At 34.7% G+C, this 16,559-nt stretch overlaps 1 protein-coding gene across 1 annotated transcript; it reads right to left on the reverse strand.

The window, feature by feature from the left end:
- Positions 1-403: 403 nt before the first annotated feature.
- LOC109102973 (retinal homeobox protein Rx2-like) lies at positions 404-9,162 on the reverse strand. Its single transcript, XM_042712989.1, has 5 exons — positions 8,828-9,162; positions 6,491-6,880; positions 2,998-3,251; positions 2,477-2,626; positions 404-1,226 (listed from the first exon to the last, which is right to left on the reverse strand). The coding sequence occupies exons 2-5, from the start codon at positions 6,777-6,779 to the stop codon at positions 933-935; spliced, it is 987 nt and encodes a 328-aa protein (XP_042568923.1). The 5' UTR covers positions 6,780-6,880; positions 8,828-9,162; the 3' UTR covers positions 404-932.
- Positions 9,163-16,559: the final 7,397 nt, after the last annotated feature.

Consider the following 16,559-nt stretch of genomic DNA (forward strand, 5'->3'; position numbering starts at 1 on the left):
AGGAACAGGATTGTGGCACAATTGAAATATGTGCTAGTGATTTAGAAACATCTTCATTCTATGGCTTGATGATGCAGCTACTCATGTAAAATAACAATTCAATAAAAGACATTCTGTTTCTAGATTTCAGTTTATTTAACCATAGAGGGTAATTTCCTTTTAATTCAAAGTCAAGTGATTTCTTTTAATCGTTCCTCATGTCTAAATGGTAGAACATTTAATTAACCTCTGAACAGGCATTGAGGTATCAGTTGTCCTGAGCTGCGCTGTCCTGTTAAATTGCCAACGTGCCAAACTTGCCATTTCGAGTCTTCAGCCTGAAGGAGCAGAGAAGCTTGGCACCGATTGATGTCTATTATAATGAGGGTCTTAGAATTTGAGGGTAATAGGTGATTGGGACATTATTCAACACAAACTGTTAGTGCTTTGTTGCCATGGTTGCCAGGTCTGTGCAAAAAAATAGCCCAGTTGCTATTCAAAACTAGCCATAAACTAGACAATTCATGTTTTTCTGTCGAGGGTCCACTCCATCAAAATTGCCTTTTGTGGCTGAGAGCTTTAACCCGCAGACTAAAACACAAAACCATTCAAGTGTACTGAAGGTAGCCCAATTTTGCGGTAAAACCGCAGACTTGGCAACCCTGTTTGTTGCCAAAACGAAACCAATTCCTCAAGCAGATTTGACCATCGGTGTAAATCCAAGCATGTTGTGTTGTGAAGATATAATCAAAGATCCTTCAAATCAAACTTTGTTTTGTTTTATTGGCCGGAGGCTATAAAATGAGTACAAGCTTTCAGGGCTTCATGTTTCCAGGTCTCGCCTATGGCCTTCAGGTGAACTCAAATCCTAATGATCCGGTGCTGGACATTTCTAAAAATGCATACATGTGTCTATGAGATCCCAATAAAATATACCGCTCCCCATTTTCCTGTTACATGGGTTGCCAGGTTTTGTCCATGGACTGAATGTGCTCCTTGGCCTTCATCCTCAAAGCTGCGATACTAGAGCTGCGGTCCACGTCTTCCAGAGGGTATTTTTCATTAAATGCAGGGGGACACTGGTAAGCAGGTGGTGGCATGGGTTGCATTCCCTGCACCATGCCTGGAGAAGAGTTCAGAAAGCCGGGATGACCCGTATAGGTGGGCTGGAGGCTTTGGCCTGGTCCCATGAAGCCCGGGATGCTGTGCATAGGAGTGGCACTGGAGAGCGGCGAGGACAACCAAGGGTCCAAGGCTTAACTCCTACCTGTCTGATAGATCCTTCATGGTGTCTTGGAGGGGTGAAGTTTCTAAGTCACAACAACTTGCTACTGGGGTTCCTCAAGGCTCAGTACTTGGACCGCTTCTCTTCTCCATCTACATGACGTCATTAGGATCTGTCATTCAGAAGCATGGCTTTTCCTATCACTGCTACGCTGATGACACTCAACTCTACTTCTCATTCCAACCAGATGACCCGACGGTAGCTTGCTCGCATTTCAGCCTGTCTGAGTGACATTTCTAGCTGGATGAATGACCATCACCTTCAGCTCAACCTTACTAAGACTGAATTGCTGGTGGTTCCAGCTAAACCATCGTTTCATCACAACTTCTCTATACAGCTGGGTTTCGTCAACCATAACTCCTTCCAGGACAGCCAGAAACCTAGGAGTTGTGATGGATCAGCAGTTAAGCTTCACAGACCATATTGCTACAACGACCCCGCTCCTGTAGATTTGCCTTATTCAACATTAGGAAGATTAGACCCTTCCTGTCAGAGCAATCCACCCAACTTCTTGTCCAAGCTCTTGTTCTCTCCAGACTGGACTATTGCAATGCTCTCCTGGCGGGCCTTCCTGCATGTACTATCAAGCCTCTACAACTGATCCAGAATGCAGCAGCGAGGGTTGTCTTCAATGAGCCAAAAAACAGCCCATGTTACTCCTCTCCTCATCAGGGTTACACTGGCTACCAGTAGCCGCTCGCATCAAATTCAAGGTACTGATGCTTGCCTACAAAACGACCACTGGCACGGCGCCAACTTACCTAAACTCACTAGTTCAATCTTATGCACCCTCCAGAAGTTTGCGCTCTGCAAGTGAACGACGCCTTGTGTTGCCATCCCAAAGAGGTTCAAAATCACTCTCACGGACTTTTTCCTGGACTGCTCCCAGCTGGTGGAATGACCTCCCGATCTCAATTCGAACAGCTGAGTCTTTACTCATTTTCAAAAAACATCTAAAGACTCATCTTTTTTCGCCTGCACATAACCAACTAATACTAGTACTTACCTTTTTTCTTTTCTATCATATTCCCAAAAAAAAAAAAAAAAAAAAAACCCTGGCTACGTGTTCTGTACTACACTAACTGAGACTTGTCATAGCACTTGTATACCGTTGTTGTTCTCGATGATCTGATTGTTTCTAATGTTCTCATTTGTAAGTCGCTTTGGATAAAAGCGTCTGCTAAATGATTAAATGTAAATGTAAATGTAAATGTCCAGAGCCAGAGAATTAGTCATTGGCCCCACGCTGGGCGCCATGACCGGTCGGTTGAAGGACAGCATGGGCGAGTCGTGGAGCTTCATGCTGCCCGTGTCCAGTTTTTCTTGCCGCCGCCATTTAGCACGCCGATTCTGGAACCATACCTGGACAACGGTAAAAAAGTTGAGAACCATTTAGACTCAACCTTATAATGTCAAGTGGCACAGAAACTCATTTCGACTCGCCTGTCCACAGAAGTCAATGAGGTGAGTGTGCTGGAGAGTTATGAATGAGTGAACTTAACAGTTTAACAGATGGAGCTTTATCAGTTTAACAAAGCTCTGTCTCTTATATCGAACCAGATTCTCTTTACTGAATCAATACCCTCTTGTTAAACAGCATCACCTTGTAATGACCTATCAACATAAGTCCATTAAATAACCCCAGTGTCAAGGTTGTAATAAATAAAATGATATTGATCACTACGTCTGTCTAATACCATCAAGTCTCCCGGCTTGTATCACGCAAAGCTTACCTGAACGCGAACTTCTGGGAGGTTGACTTTCATAGCCAGCTCTTCTCGACTGTATACATCCGGGTAGTGGGACTTCTCAAAGGCGCGCTCCAGCTCGTGTAACTGATAGGTGGTGAAGGTGGTTCTGTTGCGTCTGTGTTTCTTTTTAGGTTGATCCTCATCAGGAGGGTCCGGGGAGCGGCTGTCGCTCTCCACATTGCTCCGTGGATCTCCCAAATCTGCGTCGCACTTCTCCGTGGAGAAAAGTCCAGTATCTACAGCACAGGATAAACAGAGTTGTCTTTATTTGCCAGACACTCTTGTTAAGTTAATTAAAGAATTAGTGGGTTGCTAATGGGGTTTAACCTGTTTTTATGTAGTTGCTTGGGTGTTCTGGTTGGTTGCTAGGGCGTTGCTAAGACATTGCTTGAGTGTTTTTGGGTACTTGCTATAAGGTGTGGGCGATATATGACCAAAATCTTATTTCACGTTATGAGAAATTTTATTTCATGATATTGATAGATACAGCTATTCTTATTTTTGTATTATTATTATTAAAAATAAAAACAAAGAAGCAAATTACAAACAGAATAGAACAAAATACAAATTAAATAACTTAAGTTTTTCAGCTACAGTAGGTTTTTTTAATGTGCTGTATTAAGAAATACCACAGAAATTGAATAATGAAGTGTAACTAAAATACTGCATAGTCTTCTCTCACTGTATGAATCACATATGATTCTTATTAAAGATCCAAAAATGATTCAATCAAGAGCAGTGAGTGATTTTCTCTTTGTCTTTTTTTTTTAACATTAATGACAGACAGAAGCAGGTAAATAAGACTACTGTCACTTTAAGACCGACTGCACGGACCCAATATACTAAAACATATCTGGTTTTCATCCAATTTACATTTATTTTTTTGTTTCAGTCTGCGAGAGCTCTGTTTAATATTTAACATCTAGCACGTCCTACTCTTTATTTTCTCATCCATGCATGTTTCTTTATCACACTTAGTTGCATGTAACTTTTAAATAGTAACGTACTGTGCTACGCGGATATATTTATGATAGACACTTTATATTGTGGTAATTATATATACTGTCATACCACCCGGCCCTAGTTGCTATGGAATTTGTTACTAGAATGCTCTGGGTGGTTGCTAGGGCATTGTTAAGAAGTTGCTAGGGTGTTCTGAGTGTTTGACAGTGTATTACTAAGATGTTTCCGGGGTTTTCTGGGTGGTTACTCTAGCATTGCTAAGTGTTTTGGGTGGTTGCTAGGCCATTGGGTTTCTAGAATGTTCTAAGTGGTTACTATGGTGTTACTAGGGTGTTCTTTTTTGGTTGTTAGGGCATTGCTAGGCTGTCACTAGGGCATTCTGGTTGATTTCTAGGGCACTGTTCTATGTGGTTGCTAGGGTGTGATCTGACTGGAGTCTCTCTTTTAATGTAAGTCTGTGATTATTTTTTTTTTCTCACCTGTTTTATCTTTCATCTATTCCAAAATGGTGCATCTGATCACTTATAAAGTAACAGCACATTTCTCCTCAACAAGACACATGATGTAAGGAGTCATTCACGTCTCAAGCACAAACGGTACGGGATAAGGTACATTTAAAAGTTTAAATGTGGTGCCTTAAAGGTATAGTTTACCCAAGAATGAAAATTCATTCATCATTTATTAATCTGTTCTGTTGAAGACAAAAGAAGATATTTTGATAAATGTTAAGAAAAGAAAAAAACGTTGCCGGTAGCCATTGACTTCCATAGTATGGAAAAAAACAATGTGGAAGTGAATGGCTACCGTCAATTGTTTGGTGACCAACATTCTTCAAAACATCTTCTATTCTGCTCAACAGAAGAAAGAAACTCATACAGGTTGGGAACAACTTGAGGTTAGTAAATGATGACAGAATTTTCATTTTTGGATGAACTATGCCTTAACTAGCATCATTAATAAGACTACGTATATGTTCTAGTGCCTTTACCAAATGGTACAGTGATGGAGTCAGACGTTAACCTTTCGATTTTATGAATTCCTAGAAAATAAGAGATTTGTGAGTTCCATCACTTCTGCCATAGTACGTAAGTCCTCCCAGTAATCCAAGCACGCAGATGTCACCGGTTAAACCTGCAGACCTCATGTGGCCAAGTCAAGACTGCTAATCCAGCCGTTAAGAGGTTCACTCAGTACTGCAGCGTTTCAACCAAGAGTGGCCAACCAGCCTGACAAGAGCAGAGATTTTCATTTCGCAGAAACAGCTAAGAGCAAACCGCGCCACATGTTGAGCTGCGGCAGATCCTGGTTGAATCTAATTAGGTTAGGCAGGATTAGAATCAGTTCACTAGTTTAATGTTAGCAAGTGTTAAACATCGTGCTGTACACAACTTTCATACACAAACTAGATACATCTGCATTGCCACTAATGTCTACAGGTTTAATTAGAGTTGCTTTGTAAGCTTGTTTCATTATTTATTGAGACTGTGAATAACTTGTCATTGTGATCACTGTGTGTGTGTGTGTGTGTGTGTGTGTGTGTGTGTGTGTGTGTGTGTGTGTGTGTGTGTGTGTGTGTGTGTGTGTGTGTGTTTGTGTGTGTGTAGATTCTTTTCCCACCAATAAATAAGTCAGGATAGAAGGATGTGGAATAATAATTAAATATTTTTTTATTTAATCAGGTGACCAGATCTACTATTTATTTAGACTACAGTGCAAAAAAAATAATGAATAAAATAAATGTGAAAAAAATTGATAAAAATTAAGTGAGTTTATGCTTCAAATGAGAAACAAAAAATATGTCAGTGACAGTAGAAAAATAATCTTGCTTTCTCTTTTAATTAAGTTCATATTTCTGTCTATTTATCTATCTGTATCTATCTATCTATCTATCTATCTATCTATCTATATATATATATATATATATATATATATTTTTTTTTTTTTCAGTCTATTTACAGTGATTGCTATTAATCTATACAAATGTATTTAGGTAAAATATTGTTAATTGTTCATAACCCATTTTCTAATAAAACATGCATTTGACATTAATGAAAATAGTCTCTTATACCTTCAAAAACACTAGTGGTGTTTTCCAAGTCATGCATCACTATTTTATTATAGCGTGTTCTTAAGCATTACATTTTGATGTATACTTCATCTCTTACAGTAAGGGTGATTCTTCAAATCACGTGTCTTGTTTAAGGTATGCTGTTAAATTATGTCATCAGACTTAAACAGCTGGAAAAACCCACAGTCTTACATTGAAGGTGATTCAGGAGCCAAATCTAGAAACCGGAAGATCATGCAAGACAGTAGAAACCTCTGTAACCCTGTGGCATTGGGTTTTGCACAGGATAATACATCATTTATTAATGTATGGATTTTGCATTGTAAAGCACTTTTTGCATCGGGACACTCAGATATTTCTGTGCAAGTACTGTGTCTTTATATGTGATGTTTTGTTCACTTTCCAGAAAGTGAGATGTGATTTAATAAAGCGATCGACTCTCACCATGATACGCTGACTGCTGTGAATTATCCGGAAGACTTTGCAGGTGACCGTAGGGGTTAGAGGTCACTTGTTTCTCCTCTTCTCCCAGGTCGGCTCCGTCCACTTGTGTGCTGACAGGCCCGACCGGGTTGAGCAGAGGATCCTGGTCCTTACTGAAGCCCAGAATCACGTCGATGCTGTGGACGCGGCCTCCAATCCCCGACGCGCCACCTTTCCCCAGATCATGGTAGTTGTCCGTTGAGAGGCAGCCATCGTCCACCATGTTCATCATATCCGGTGACAAATGCATCCAATCTGCCCTTACCGTAAGTCTCCTCGGGGAAATGTGTGCAAGTTATGTCCAAAAGAGAATTTGGTTCCAGGTTGTGGCAGAGATTCCCTTTCAAAGATCTGTACAAGAAGAGCAGATGTTAATAAGACATCCAAAAAGGGGTTAATATTTTTAAATTTTAGTTATGGTCAGTGCAACAGTATTTGACAAAATCAGATAAAGCACAGTTTTATTTACAGTGGAAATTTGTGATATATATTGGTCATACTTTATTTCAGCTGTTAAATTGTTATATAAATAATGGTTTCATAATGTAAAAATAATTGTATATTTCCAATATTTAGTAGCAGTGCTGACAGTATCTGTTCATTGTTTGTTTATTTTGTTTCAATGATTTGGAAATGCAAGAAAAAAGAAAAAAGAATCATATCATAAACCCATATAACATAAAACATTAGATCTCTTTCAAATCTCATCAACCACCTCCATTCATTTTATTGCTATATATTTTCACTATTTGTGATTCCATGAAATCTCCATTAAGAGCAGTCCTGACAGTATCTGTTCCTTTTATGTTTTTATTTTTAATTAATTAAAAAAAATGTTTTAGAAAATATTAAAAATATTAAATATTATACCCATAGAAAAGAATAATCACAAATTTTTTTTTGTATTTTCTACAAATTATAAAAAATAATGCATATAGTTATCCAAGTGCTAATATTATGCTCAAACTAGTTATATATCCCTATAACATTTAGTATGATGATCGTTTTTTCCAAAAAAGCATTTGTCAAGTTAAACTCAAGTTAAACTCAAGTTAAAGAAGCTGCTCTGACCCTTCATGGTTTACGTGCTTCAATAGTTTCACTAAAAGACTACTGACACAGAGATGCTTTATTCTTCTGCACTGATTGATACTGAATGACATGGAATATAAAAGAAACTCTTTGTGCTTGAGATCAGTTGTCTTTGCTTGTTCTTAACTGTCATTTTCATCCCTTTTGACTGTCTAAAGCATCCTAACAAAGCAACTTTAGTAACAGTGAATCCTTATTTCAGCAATCTGGCTCATTTTTCCATAGAGTTTTACAAATTGAATATATGATTCGACTCAGTTGGAAATCACGCTTTGAATTATAAGTTGTTTAATTTGACTTTTGTTTCAATGTAAATGTTCAGTCACCAGTTAAAAGAGTTAAAGTTAAGTAACTCTGTGCCATCAACCAAAAGCATGCATCATGTTCAAATCTATATGCTTTATAAATACAAATACAGATTAAAGTCTTATTTGTTTAGTTTCTGTGAAGTAGTGGTTACTTTTATTTAATCAAATATATTTAAATTTAAGTTTGCAAATTAAAAGTAATTAAATTAGGCTCAAATAGAAAACTAAACTTCATAATATTTCCATCATTTGTATTATATAATTTGAAAATAATACTAAAACATGTAATATAATAACCCCATAGGAATCTTTCATATATCTATATATCAAGTTTTCAATGTCTTGCATGGTGAATTTTGCTTATATAAATATATCTTAATCATAGATGTTTCTCCTGAGCAAAAATACTCTAGTAATCTCACATGTGTCTCCTCTAGATTGACAAATGAGATATCAACAATGTCTCAAAATGCTCAAGAGTTTACAAATTAAAAGTCATTTAATCAAATAGAAGACAAAAAAATTGCACACTTTTTTCCATTAATGTCTTAGTTCATCAGAATTGTACAGACATGCACTGGCACATGCATAAAGTTTTTTAATTTTGTATAATTTTTTTTTAAGTTTGTGGTTATGCTATTCAATATGTAATATTTTACTTTACTTGGGTTTCATGCTTGTTGTATGTGCTTGTAGACTTTCAACCAATAGATAATTAACTCAATCAACCAAAAATACAGTGTGTTGCATTTTAAAATGTACTTGCTTTGAATACATAAATATAATTAAATAATACGTTTTATTTGTGTAGTTTCACCTATTTTAAAGCTAATTTAAATGCAATTTAAATCTAAGGGAATGTGGAATCTTTAAATCAGAAAAACTAAACTTCACGCACCTTTTTCTTCAACTTTCCAGCTCATCAGAATCACACAGGGTTGTTGTCACTTCCAAACATCGCCGCAAATGACACACCGCAACTTTTTACCCACAGTGCACCTGCACCAGACTGTAAAATGACCGTTAACTAATGTTTTGCGGATCCCAAAAGTGAGTGGAAATTCCGAAACCGTCCCATTCCTGCAGCATATGGAGGTCTTGATCTTTAGGATGAAGCCATGAAAACTGGCCTGACGCGCTGAGAGCCGGTGGCGAGAGGAAAAGACTTAAGAGGTTTAATAATTGGAATCCTTCCCCTTTAAGGATGATTGACAGTTGTTCTCTGCCGGGGTAATTGCACTAAACGCTAGCCGTGGTTTGGCCACAGAGGGAGGCCTGCGCTAATGAAGCACCGACAGAATGTCCTTTCAACACTCTTTTGTCTAAATGATAATGGTGACCTACTGAAAGTGTCCTTAAATCTGCAACTTCACAAAAACAACACACCATGTGTTTCCTGTGCAGCCAAATGCCTTCAGTGCTTCACAAAGATGATCAGCATAAACAGGCGTACAGAGAGATAAAGTGTTGTATTGCTGATAACAGTGAAAGACATTGTAGTTTTAAAGGAGTTGTATTATTGGTAGTTTGTTTGCCATGTCCATAACTTAATGACCTACATGTCTCAACATAAATCATCTGATTTAATGTAGCATCCGAACAAGTGTCTTTTTAAAATATTTTTTATTAAATCTTTTAAATTAAAGTTTTATGTAATTTAATATTTTGAATCAACTTTTATTTTTATATTTTCCATTTGCATTTGAAAAAATTTACATTTAGAATGTTAGTAATTCTGTTGTGTTTTAGTAATTTTTAGTAGTATATTTGTATTATGTTTTTATTTCTGTTGTGTTTTAACACACACACACATAGATATATATATACTGTATATATGCCACTGTTCAAAAGTTTTTTCATTGTAATTATGGTCATATTTTGATCAAAATACAGTAAAAACTGTAATGTTACAATTTAAAATAGATGTTTTCTAATTTAATATATATATATATATATAATATATTATATATATATATATATATATATATATATATATATATATATATATATAATATATATATATATATATAGAATATTATAATTTAAATATTTTAAATGTAAGATTTGAGTAATTCCTTTGTATTTATGCGTGTGTGTGTGTTTTGATTACTTTATATATTTGTTTATTTAAGTACATCAAGTTAAAGTTAAACTTAGTTAACTATAATAAATATACAGATAAAGAATATATATAATATATATACAGATACCATGTACAACCTGGACATAACTTACACTCCATTCAGCATTTCCATTTTCTATTGACTTTCTATTACTTTACAAAGCTCTAAATATGAAAAGATTCATCACTGATGAATTCACTGTTGGTGTTTATTAGCTGACTGTATAATAGATTGGCTTTACCTGCTCATAATTACTCTAAATTGACCCCCACGTAGCTCATTAGACTCAGATCTGACCTCATCAAGCGAAGCCACACTTGACCTCAAACTGCTCAGACTCTTTATTAATTGTTTTAAACGTGTCTTCCTCATGTTCTGGGTGACTCGAGTCGGTTCGGTGCTGGAAAGTCTCAGCCTGTGATGGTTTCTTTAACAGGTTGATGCAGAATCTTCTAGAGATTTTCCCAGCCTTAATGAAATCTAAAGCTAAGTTTAAGAAGCCTTGGATGACCAGTTAGGATCTCTAGAAGAAAGGAAGGCATAAGATGTATATTTTCCCTTGATTTATTAACACCTTCCCTTCGTTAATTAATAATTTTGAATATTTTCAGCAGGTCAGGACTCTTCATGTGTTTACATTGACTCATTGTGATGTTTATGTGTGATTTATGTATAGATATAGCTGGCAGCATCAGAGACAAGACTTTTAATATTTTGAATCAGTATTTATTTAATATTTACATTTAAATTTTAGTTTTACTTATAATAATTTTGTTGTGTGTTTTTGTCACTTTAGTATTTTTTTTTAGTAGTGTCATTTTATAGTTTTTATTCATTTTTAAGGTTTAGTTTAGTACATCAAGTTAAACAAAAATAAACAAAACTTAGATTAATGAAATAAAAAGTTATTTTTTTAATTTATTTAATTTTAGTTGATGTTTTAACTATTTCTTATAACAAAGATATATTATTGGTTTTAGTTCTAGGTAATATAATAACCCTGCAGTGAATGGTTTGATAATTTTGTTTCCTTTTATATTTTTCTGTTTCATGATTTGCTTTGACTTTTTACTGTTTAAATTATGCTGAAATTATTAGACTGTTTAATGGCAGGTTCTATTGTGACAACTTGCCCCACTATTGTGCACCAACAGACTTTAAGACTTTAAGGTGTGTATCTGTACAGAAATTGAAGTTTAAAATGAAACTAACTTTTTTTAAGTGCATTGCAAATCCATATAGTTTGTGATTGCACAGGTTTTGTTGCATGTGTTCAGGATGGTCAGTGCTAACGCACATTGACAGCAGCCATGTTTACTGCCCTCTTAATGGACCCGAGCCTGCTGTCTGTTTGACCTCAGCTTAAAACACAGCAGGCAAAAGACAAGAGCGATTTTATTTCCATTCCAGTGCTCAAGTCTAAACACAAAACAGTCTGACTTCAGGTGATTGCGTCTGTGAATGTCACCACAAATGGACAGATGTGATTCAAGGGCCAAATCATTTTATAGACGAGCCAATTACAGACTTTACACTGATAAACTCTGGGATTTCTTAACAAACCCCAAGGAGTCTCTTGGAGTGGGATTTTTTTTTTGTCTGATAAAAGAGGCTTTTAGACCATCTGGGCTTCAAGTGAAAGGCTTTTAATGCCAATTGCAGAGCAGGAAGTCAGAGCAGTTTTGCTAATAACTAATTGAGTTATTCATCATTGTTTTGTGTTGTGTATATTTTTGAGCATTTTGGTTTGCTCTGATGTTAACTAGAGAAAAATATATTACACTATAGGTGAATCTGAGAAAATTAAGCTAAAAAAAGGGGTGTAGAAACAATTTTCACTCAGAAATTGCTAGTAAATTACACAATTAATTAAATAAATGGCAAGTAACACATTGAATTAAACATGACATTTTTAAGTTGAAAGACTGAAACAGTATTTTCTTGTACAAATTACTTAAAAACAAAATCAAAACCTATTTTTACAGTGAAGGCGCAAAAAGAATAGCCTAAAAATAATATTTGTCAAAACATAAATGGGATACATAACTGGATTTTTATATTGTTCATCTAATCAATGATATATTAATATTGTAATACAGAAATAATACATTGAATTACATTTATTATTTCTTTTGCATTACACACACAAAAAAAATATGTAGAAACAATTTTGCTAGTAAATGGCACAATTAATTACAAAGAAAAAATAATGAGTAAAACATTGAATTTAAACATGAAATGTATGAAATAGAAAGAGTGGAACTGTATTTTCTTGTATAACGTACATCAGTACGTCTTTGTTTGACTTTCAAAAGTTCTGCATGCTTTTTTTCTGTTTCTTCTTTTGCTTTCTTACAAAACATAAATCTAGTCAACAAAGGAAATTCTACATTATTATTATTATTATTATTTTTACATTTAGTTTAGGTTTGCATGTTGATTTCCTGTAATTGCACTAAATTTGTAACTACATGTATCTCTACAGTATATCTAGGCTTCTCACACACTAAATCAATTAACTGACCTGTGTTAATGAAGAACTGCCGTGCATACCGGCGTCTGGACGTGACGCACAACACTGGCCTGTTAAATTTACCCTGTAGATAATCCAGTCACACCCGCAAACCCTAAATTAAACGTTGGTTTCTTCTGAACCCATGACCGGTTGAAAGCATAATTGCAAGCTTTCTGTTTGAGCTGTAGGACTACCTGCACAAACTAGATAAATATAATATGTATATTTCATTATATGTAAAAAATGAAAATAATAAAACATGTATTTTATTTTAATCACTATAGTATGGAAGATCAGAAAAAGGGTTGCAAACTGCCCCACCCCCTATTTTTAGTGACCAGAATAGTGTTTGTATAAAAACAAAATAATTATGTTCTTTATTAAATACAGAGATGCTATATAACGAGGCTCAAGGAAGATCACAAGAGGGTAAGTAAAGTTTTGCATTTTGCATTGCATTTTTGTAAATAGTGGAATTGAAACACATTGCATTTTATTGATACCCATTTGCACTCAGTCTGTTGCTGTTAATAAAATACAAAGCCTGTTATTGAAATAGAGTATATAATCTCTAGTATTATAACTTTCTTAGATTGAAGCTTAGTTGATATCTGTGCATGTGTCTCTTTAGTAAATTAAAATTCATTTTTAATTCATTAATTGTTATGTCACTGAGAAAGAGTAAAAGTGAATGCATCTCATATGCTTTTTATCGTTTTAAATATTGTAATAGTATATATAATATATATTTTTATTTTAGAACTTGAAGTATAACCTTATGAATAGTACATTATATGCTCTTTTCTCTAATATTTAATTATTCGTTAACATTAACGTCAAAAATCACTGTGATAAACATGATCGATAGTTGGCTTCGCTAACTGAGTGAAGAGGCTAATAATCATGTTATCACGTTAAAATATTAAGGCTGCCCTTCTTTGCTTGTTTCCTCATTATCCTAATTGAGAGCAAATTAGCTAAGAGGTGCAATGTAGCTATCAAGCTCCTTTAGTAGAAGACAATTTAAGCCTCGCAGATCCTATTAGTGATAAAGCAGATAACGCTTGAAGGAGCTGCGTCAGCTTACCACGCCAGGACAGAGAGAGAGAGAGAGAGAGAGAGAGAGAGAGAGAGAGAGAGAGAGAGAGAGAGAGAGAGAGAGATTTTACTGATAGATAGATAGATAGATAGATAGATAGATAGATAGATAGATAGATAGATAGATAGATAGATAGATAGATAGATAGATAGATAGATAGATAGATAGATATGTTTCCGATAGATAGATAGATAGATAGATAGATAGATAGATAGATAGATAGATAGATAGATAGATAGATAGATAGATAGATAGATAGATAGATATGATTTAAGATTTATTGATAGTTTTTTAGGTTGGTTGGTTGGTTGGTTGGTTGGTTAGATAGATAGATAGATAGATAGATAGATAGATAGATAGATAGATAAATATGTTTCCGATAGATAGATAGATAGATAGATAGATAGATAGATAGATAGATAGATAGATAGATAGATAGATAGATAGATAGATAGATAGATAGATAGATAGATAGATAGGTTTCTGATAGATTTCCGATAGATAGATAGATAGATAGATAGATAGATAGATAGATAGATAGATAGATAGATAGATAGATAGATAGATAGATAGATAGATAGATAGATAGATAGATAGATAGATAGATAGATCAAGGACAAGAATGAAATCAGGTAATTAATCCTGTTACGGCTGAAAATCAAATTAAACCAAGAGCAGTAAACGCATGCATTCAGCCGTCCATGTTTGTATGTAAATGACTCACATGCTTTTAATGATTTTTGTGGGTGTTTCCTGTCAAGCAGCTCTGTTAATGCCAGACAAATGTATTTTGTGTGTGTAATTTTAGGTTGTTGATGACGTCAAATCCCGGTGAGACACTGCCATGATTTGGTGTTCCAGCAGGATTAATCTACTGCTTAGTCTTTATGCGCTAATTAACTCCACCTACACCATCCTTACATACACCCACTGCTCACAGAGATTACGTTTGTTCATTTCATGAATGAAAGTGAGTCTACAGTAGTTTTTGCATTTGCATTTACAAATGTGTCTCATTATGGAAGTATATGGTTGTGAATGTTTTATGTTTACTACCATATCATTTGCAGGGTGCTCATATTTAAAGGAATAGTTTACGCAAAAAAAAATAATTTGCCCAAAATTTGCCCACCCTCATGCCATCCAAGATTTAGATTTCATTTGGGTTTCCTTTGCAGCAGTTTGGTCTTGGAACAATTTGAAGTGTAATTTTTGGCTGAAAAAAATGTGCTCTCTCTCTCCGGCCATTCAAACTGTAGATGAGTTTGTTTCTTCATCAGATTTGGTGATAAGTAGAATTGCATCATTTGCTCAGCAATGGATCCTCTGCAGTGAATGGGTGCCGTCAGAATGAGAGTCCAAACAGCTGATAACTGCTAACTAAGCATCTCATGTCTATCTAAAGAGCTAATGTCTTGATCTATAGGAAGTTTTATGAACTAATGCTGCTAAGTAAGCAATCTGGTGTCTGTGGTTATCTGGTTATCTGTTCTTAGGCTGTGTTGTGATGCATGTGCAGAAAAGAGTTAATCAGCTGTCCATTGTGAAGAAGAGACTCTGTTCACATATATGCTAACATTTATGGAGGAAAAGACAAGGGATCCCTGAAGTAAACCATTGCAATGCTATTTAACATTCAACTCTCCTGTAGTCTATTTTCAACTAGTACTGAACTGATCTTAAAGAATGTTCAAACAAAAATACAAATTCTGTCATTGTTTATTCAGACTCAAACATAAAAGTTTTACATTTATTCATTTAATCAACACTTTTTTTTTTATTCAATATATTTTTTTTAGTTAATGTGTAATTTTATGGTTAATGGGTTTACATGCAACTTGCATAATCAACAAAATGTTGATAATTTTAAACAAAATAGGAGTGATCATAAAAATTGCATGCTGATTTTTAACTGCCCTGTTGTTGTTATAGCTACTGATGCATATAGTCCACAAAACAAAATAATACCTGAATTTACACACACAAAAAAAATCAGTTCAAAAGTTTACATGGGCATAATTCTTAATACTGTGTGCATCGTCCTCATATTTGAACCCTTTCCAACAGTGACTGTATAATTTTGAGATTGATTTTTGACAGTTGAGGGACACAGTTAAGGGTATAGATAGCAGATAAAAGTTTTCATGCTTGTTGTTTGACTCTGACAGTAGATGATGGTTTATCACAATGGCAGTTTAATTAGTTTTGCTGCATAATGAAGGTTAATTAGCTGATGGTGTTGTCCCGTTTATCTACTTTTTGCACTTTTCACTTTGAGATTGTCATCAGGCTCTGATGGTTAATTCATTATAGGGTTAATGTTTGGGGTCAGGCTTGGAATTAGGTAAAGGTTAAGTCTTGAACAATGGTTAACCGTTCCTAAACGTAAGGTTTAAGGAATCATCAGTTACATTTTGGTCTCAAGGTTTAGAAAATAGATAATAAAATAAAAGTCTAGCTCTTCAAGGGTTAAATCATGCCTTAAATGTTGTGGTTAGAGTTACATGTGCATCTTCTTCATGCGTGTAATCAAGTGACCAACAATACTGATCAACTGCATACATAAAATTTGTGTAGGATTTTCTTTAAAACAATTTTCACTTAGAAATTGCTAGTAAATTTGACAAAAAATTACAAACAGATGGCAAGTAACAACTGAATTAAAAATAACATTCTGAGACTGAAATTGTATTTTGTATTTTTTTAAACATACTCCAGTAATCTTTGTTTTATTTACAACTTCGAAAAAAAAAAATTTTTTACAGTGTACTCAAATGCAAAACTTCATTTTATCAGAATCATTATTAAAAATCATTATAATGCTATTAATCTTCAGTACTTTAAATACAATCAAACACATGAACTTGGACTCATTTTTTTTTATGTAAAGATG

Source organism: Cyprinus carpio, chromosome A2 (assembly GCF_018340385.1).
Source record: "Cyprinus carpio isolate SPL01 chromosome A2, ASM1834038v1, whole genome shotgun sequence".
Taxonomy (NCBI): Eukaryota; Metazoa; Chordata; class Actinopteri; order Cypriniformes; family Cyprinidae; genus Cyprinus; species Cyprinus carpio.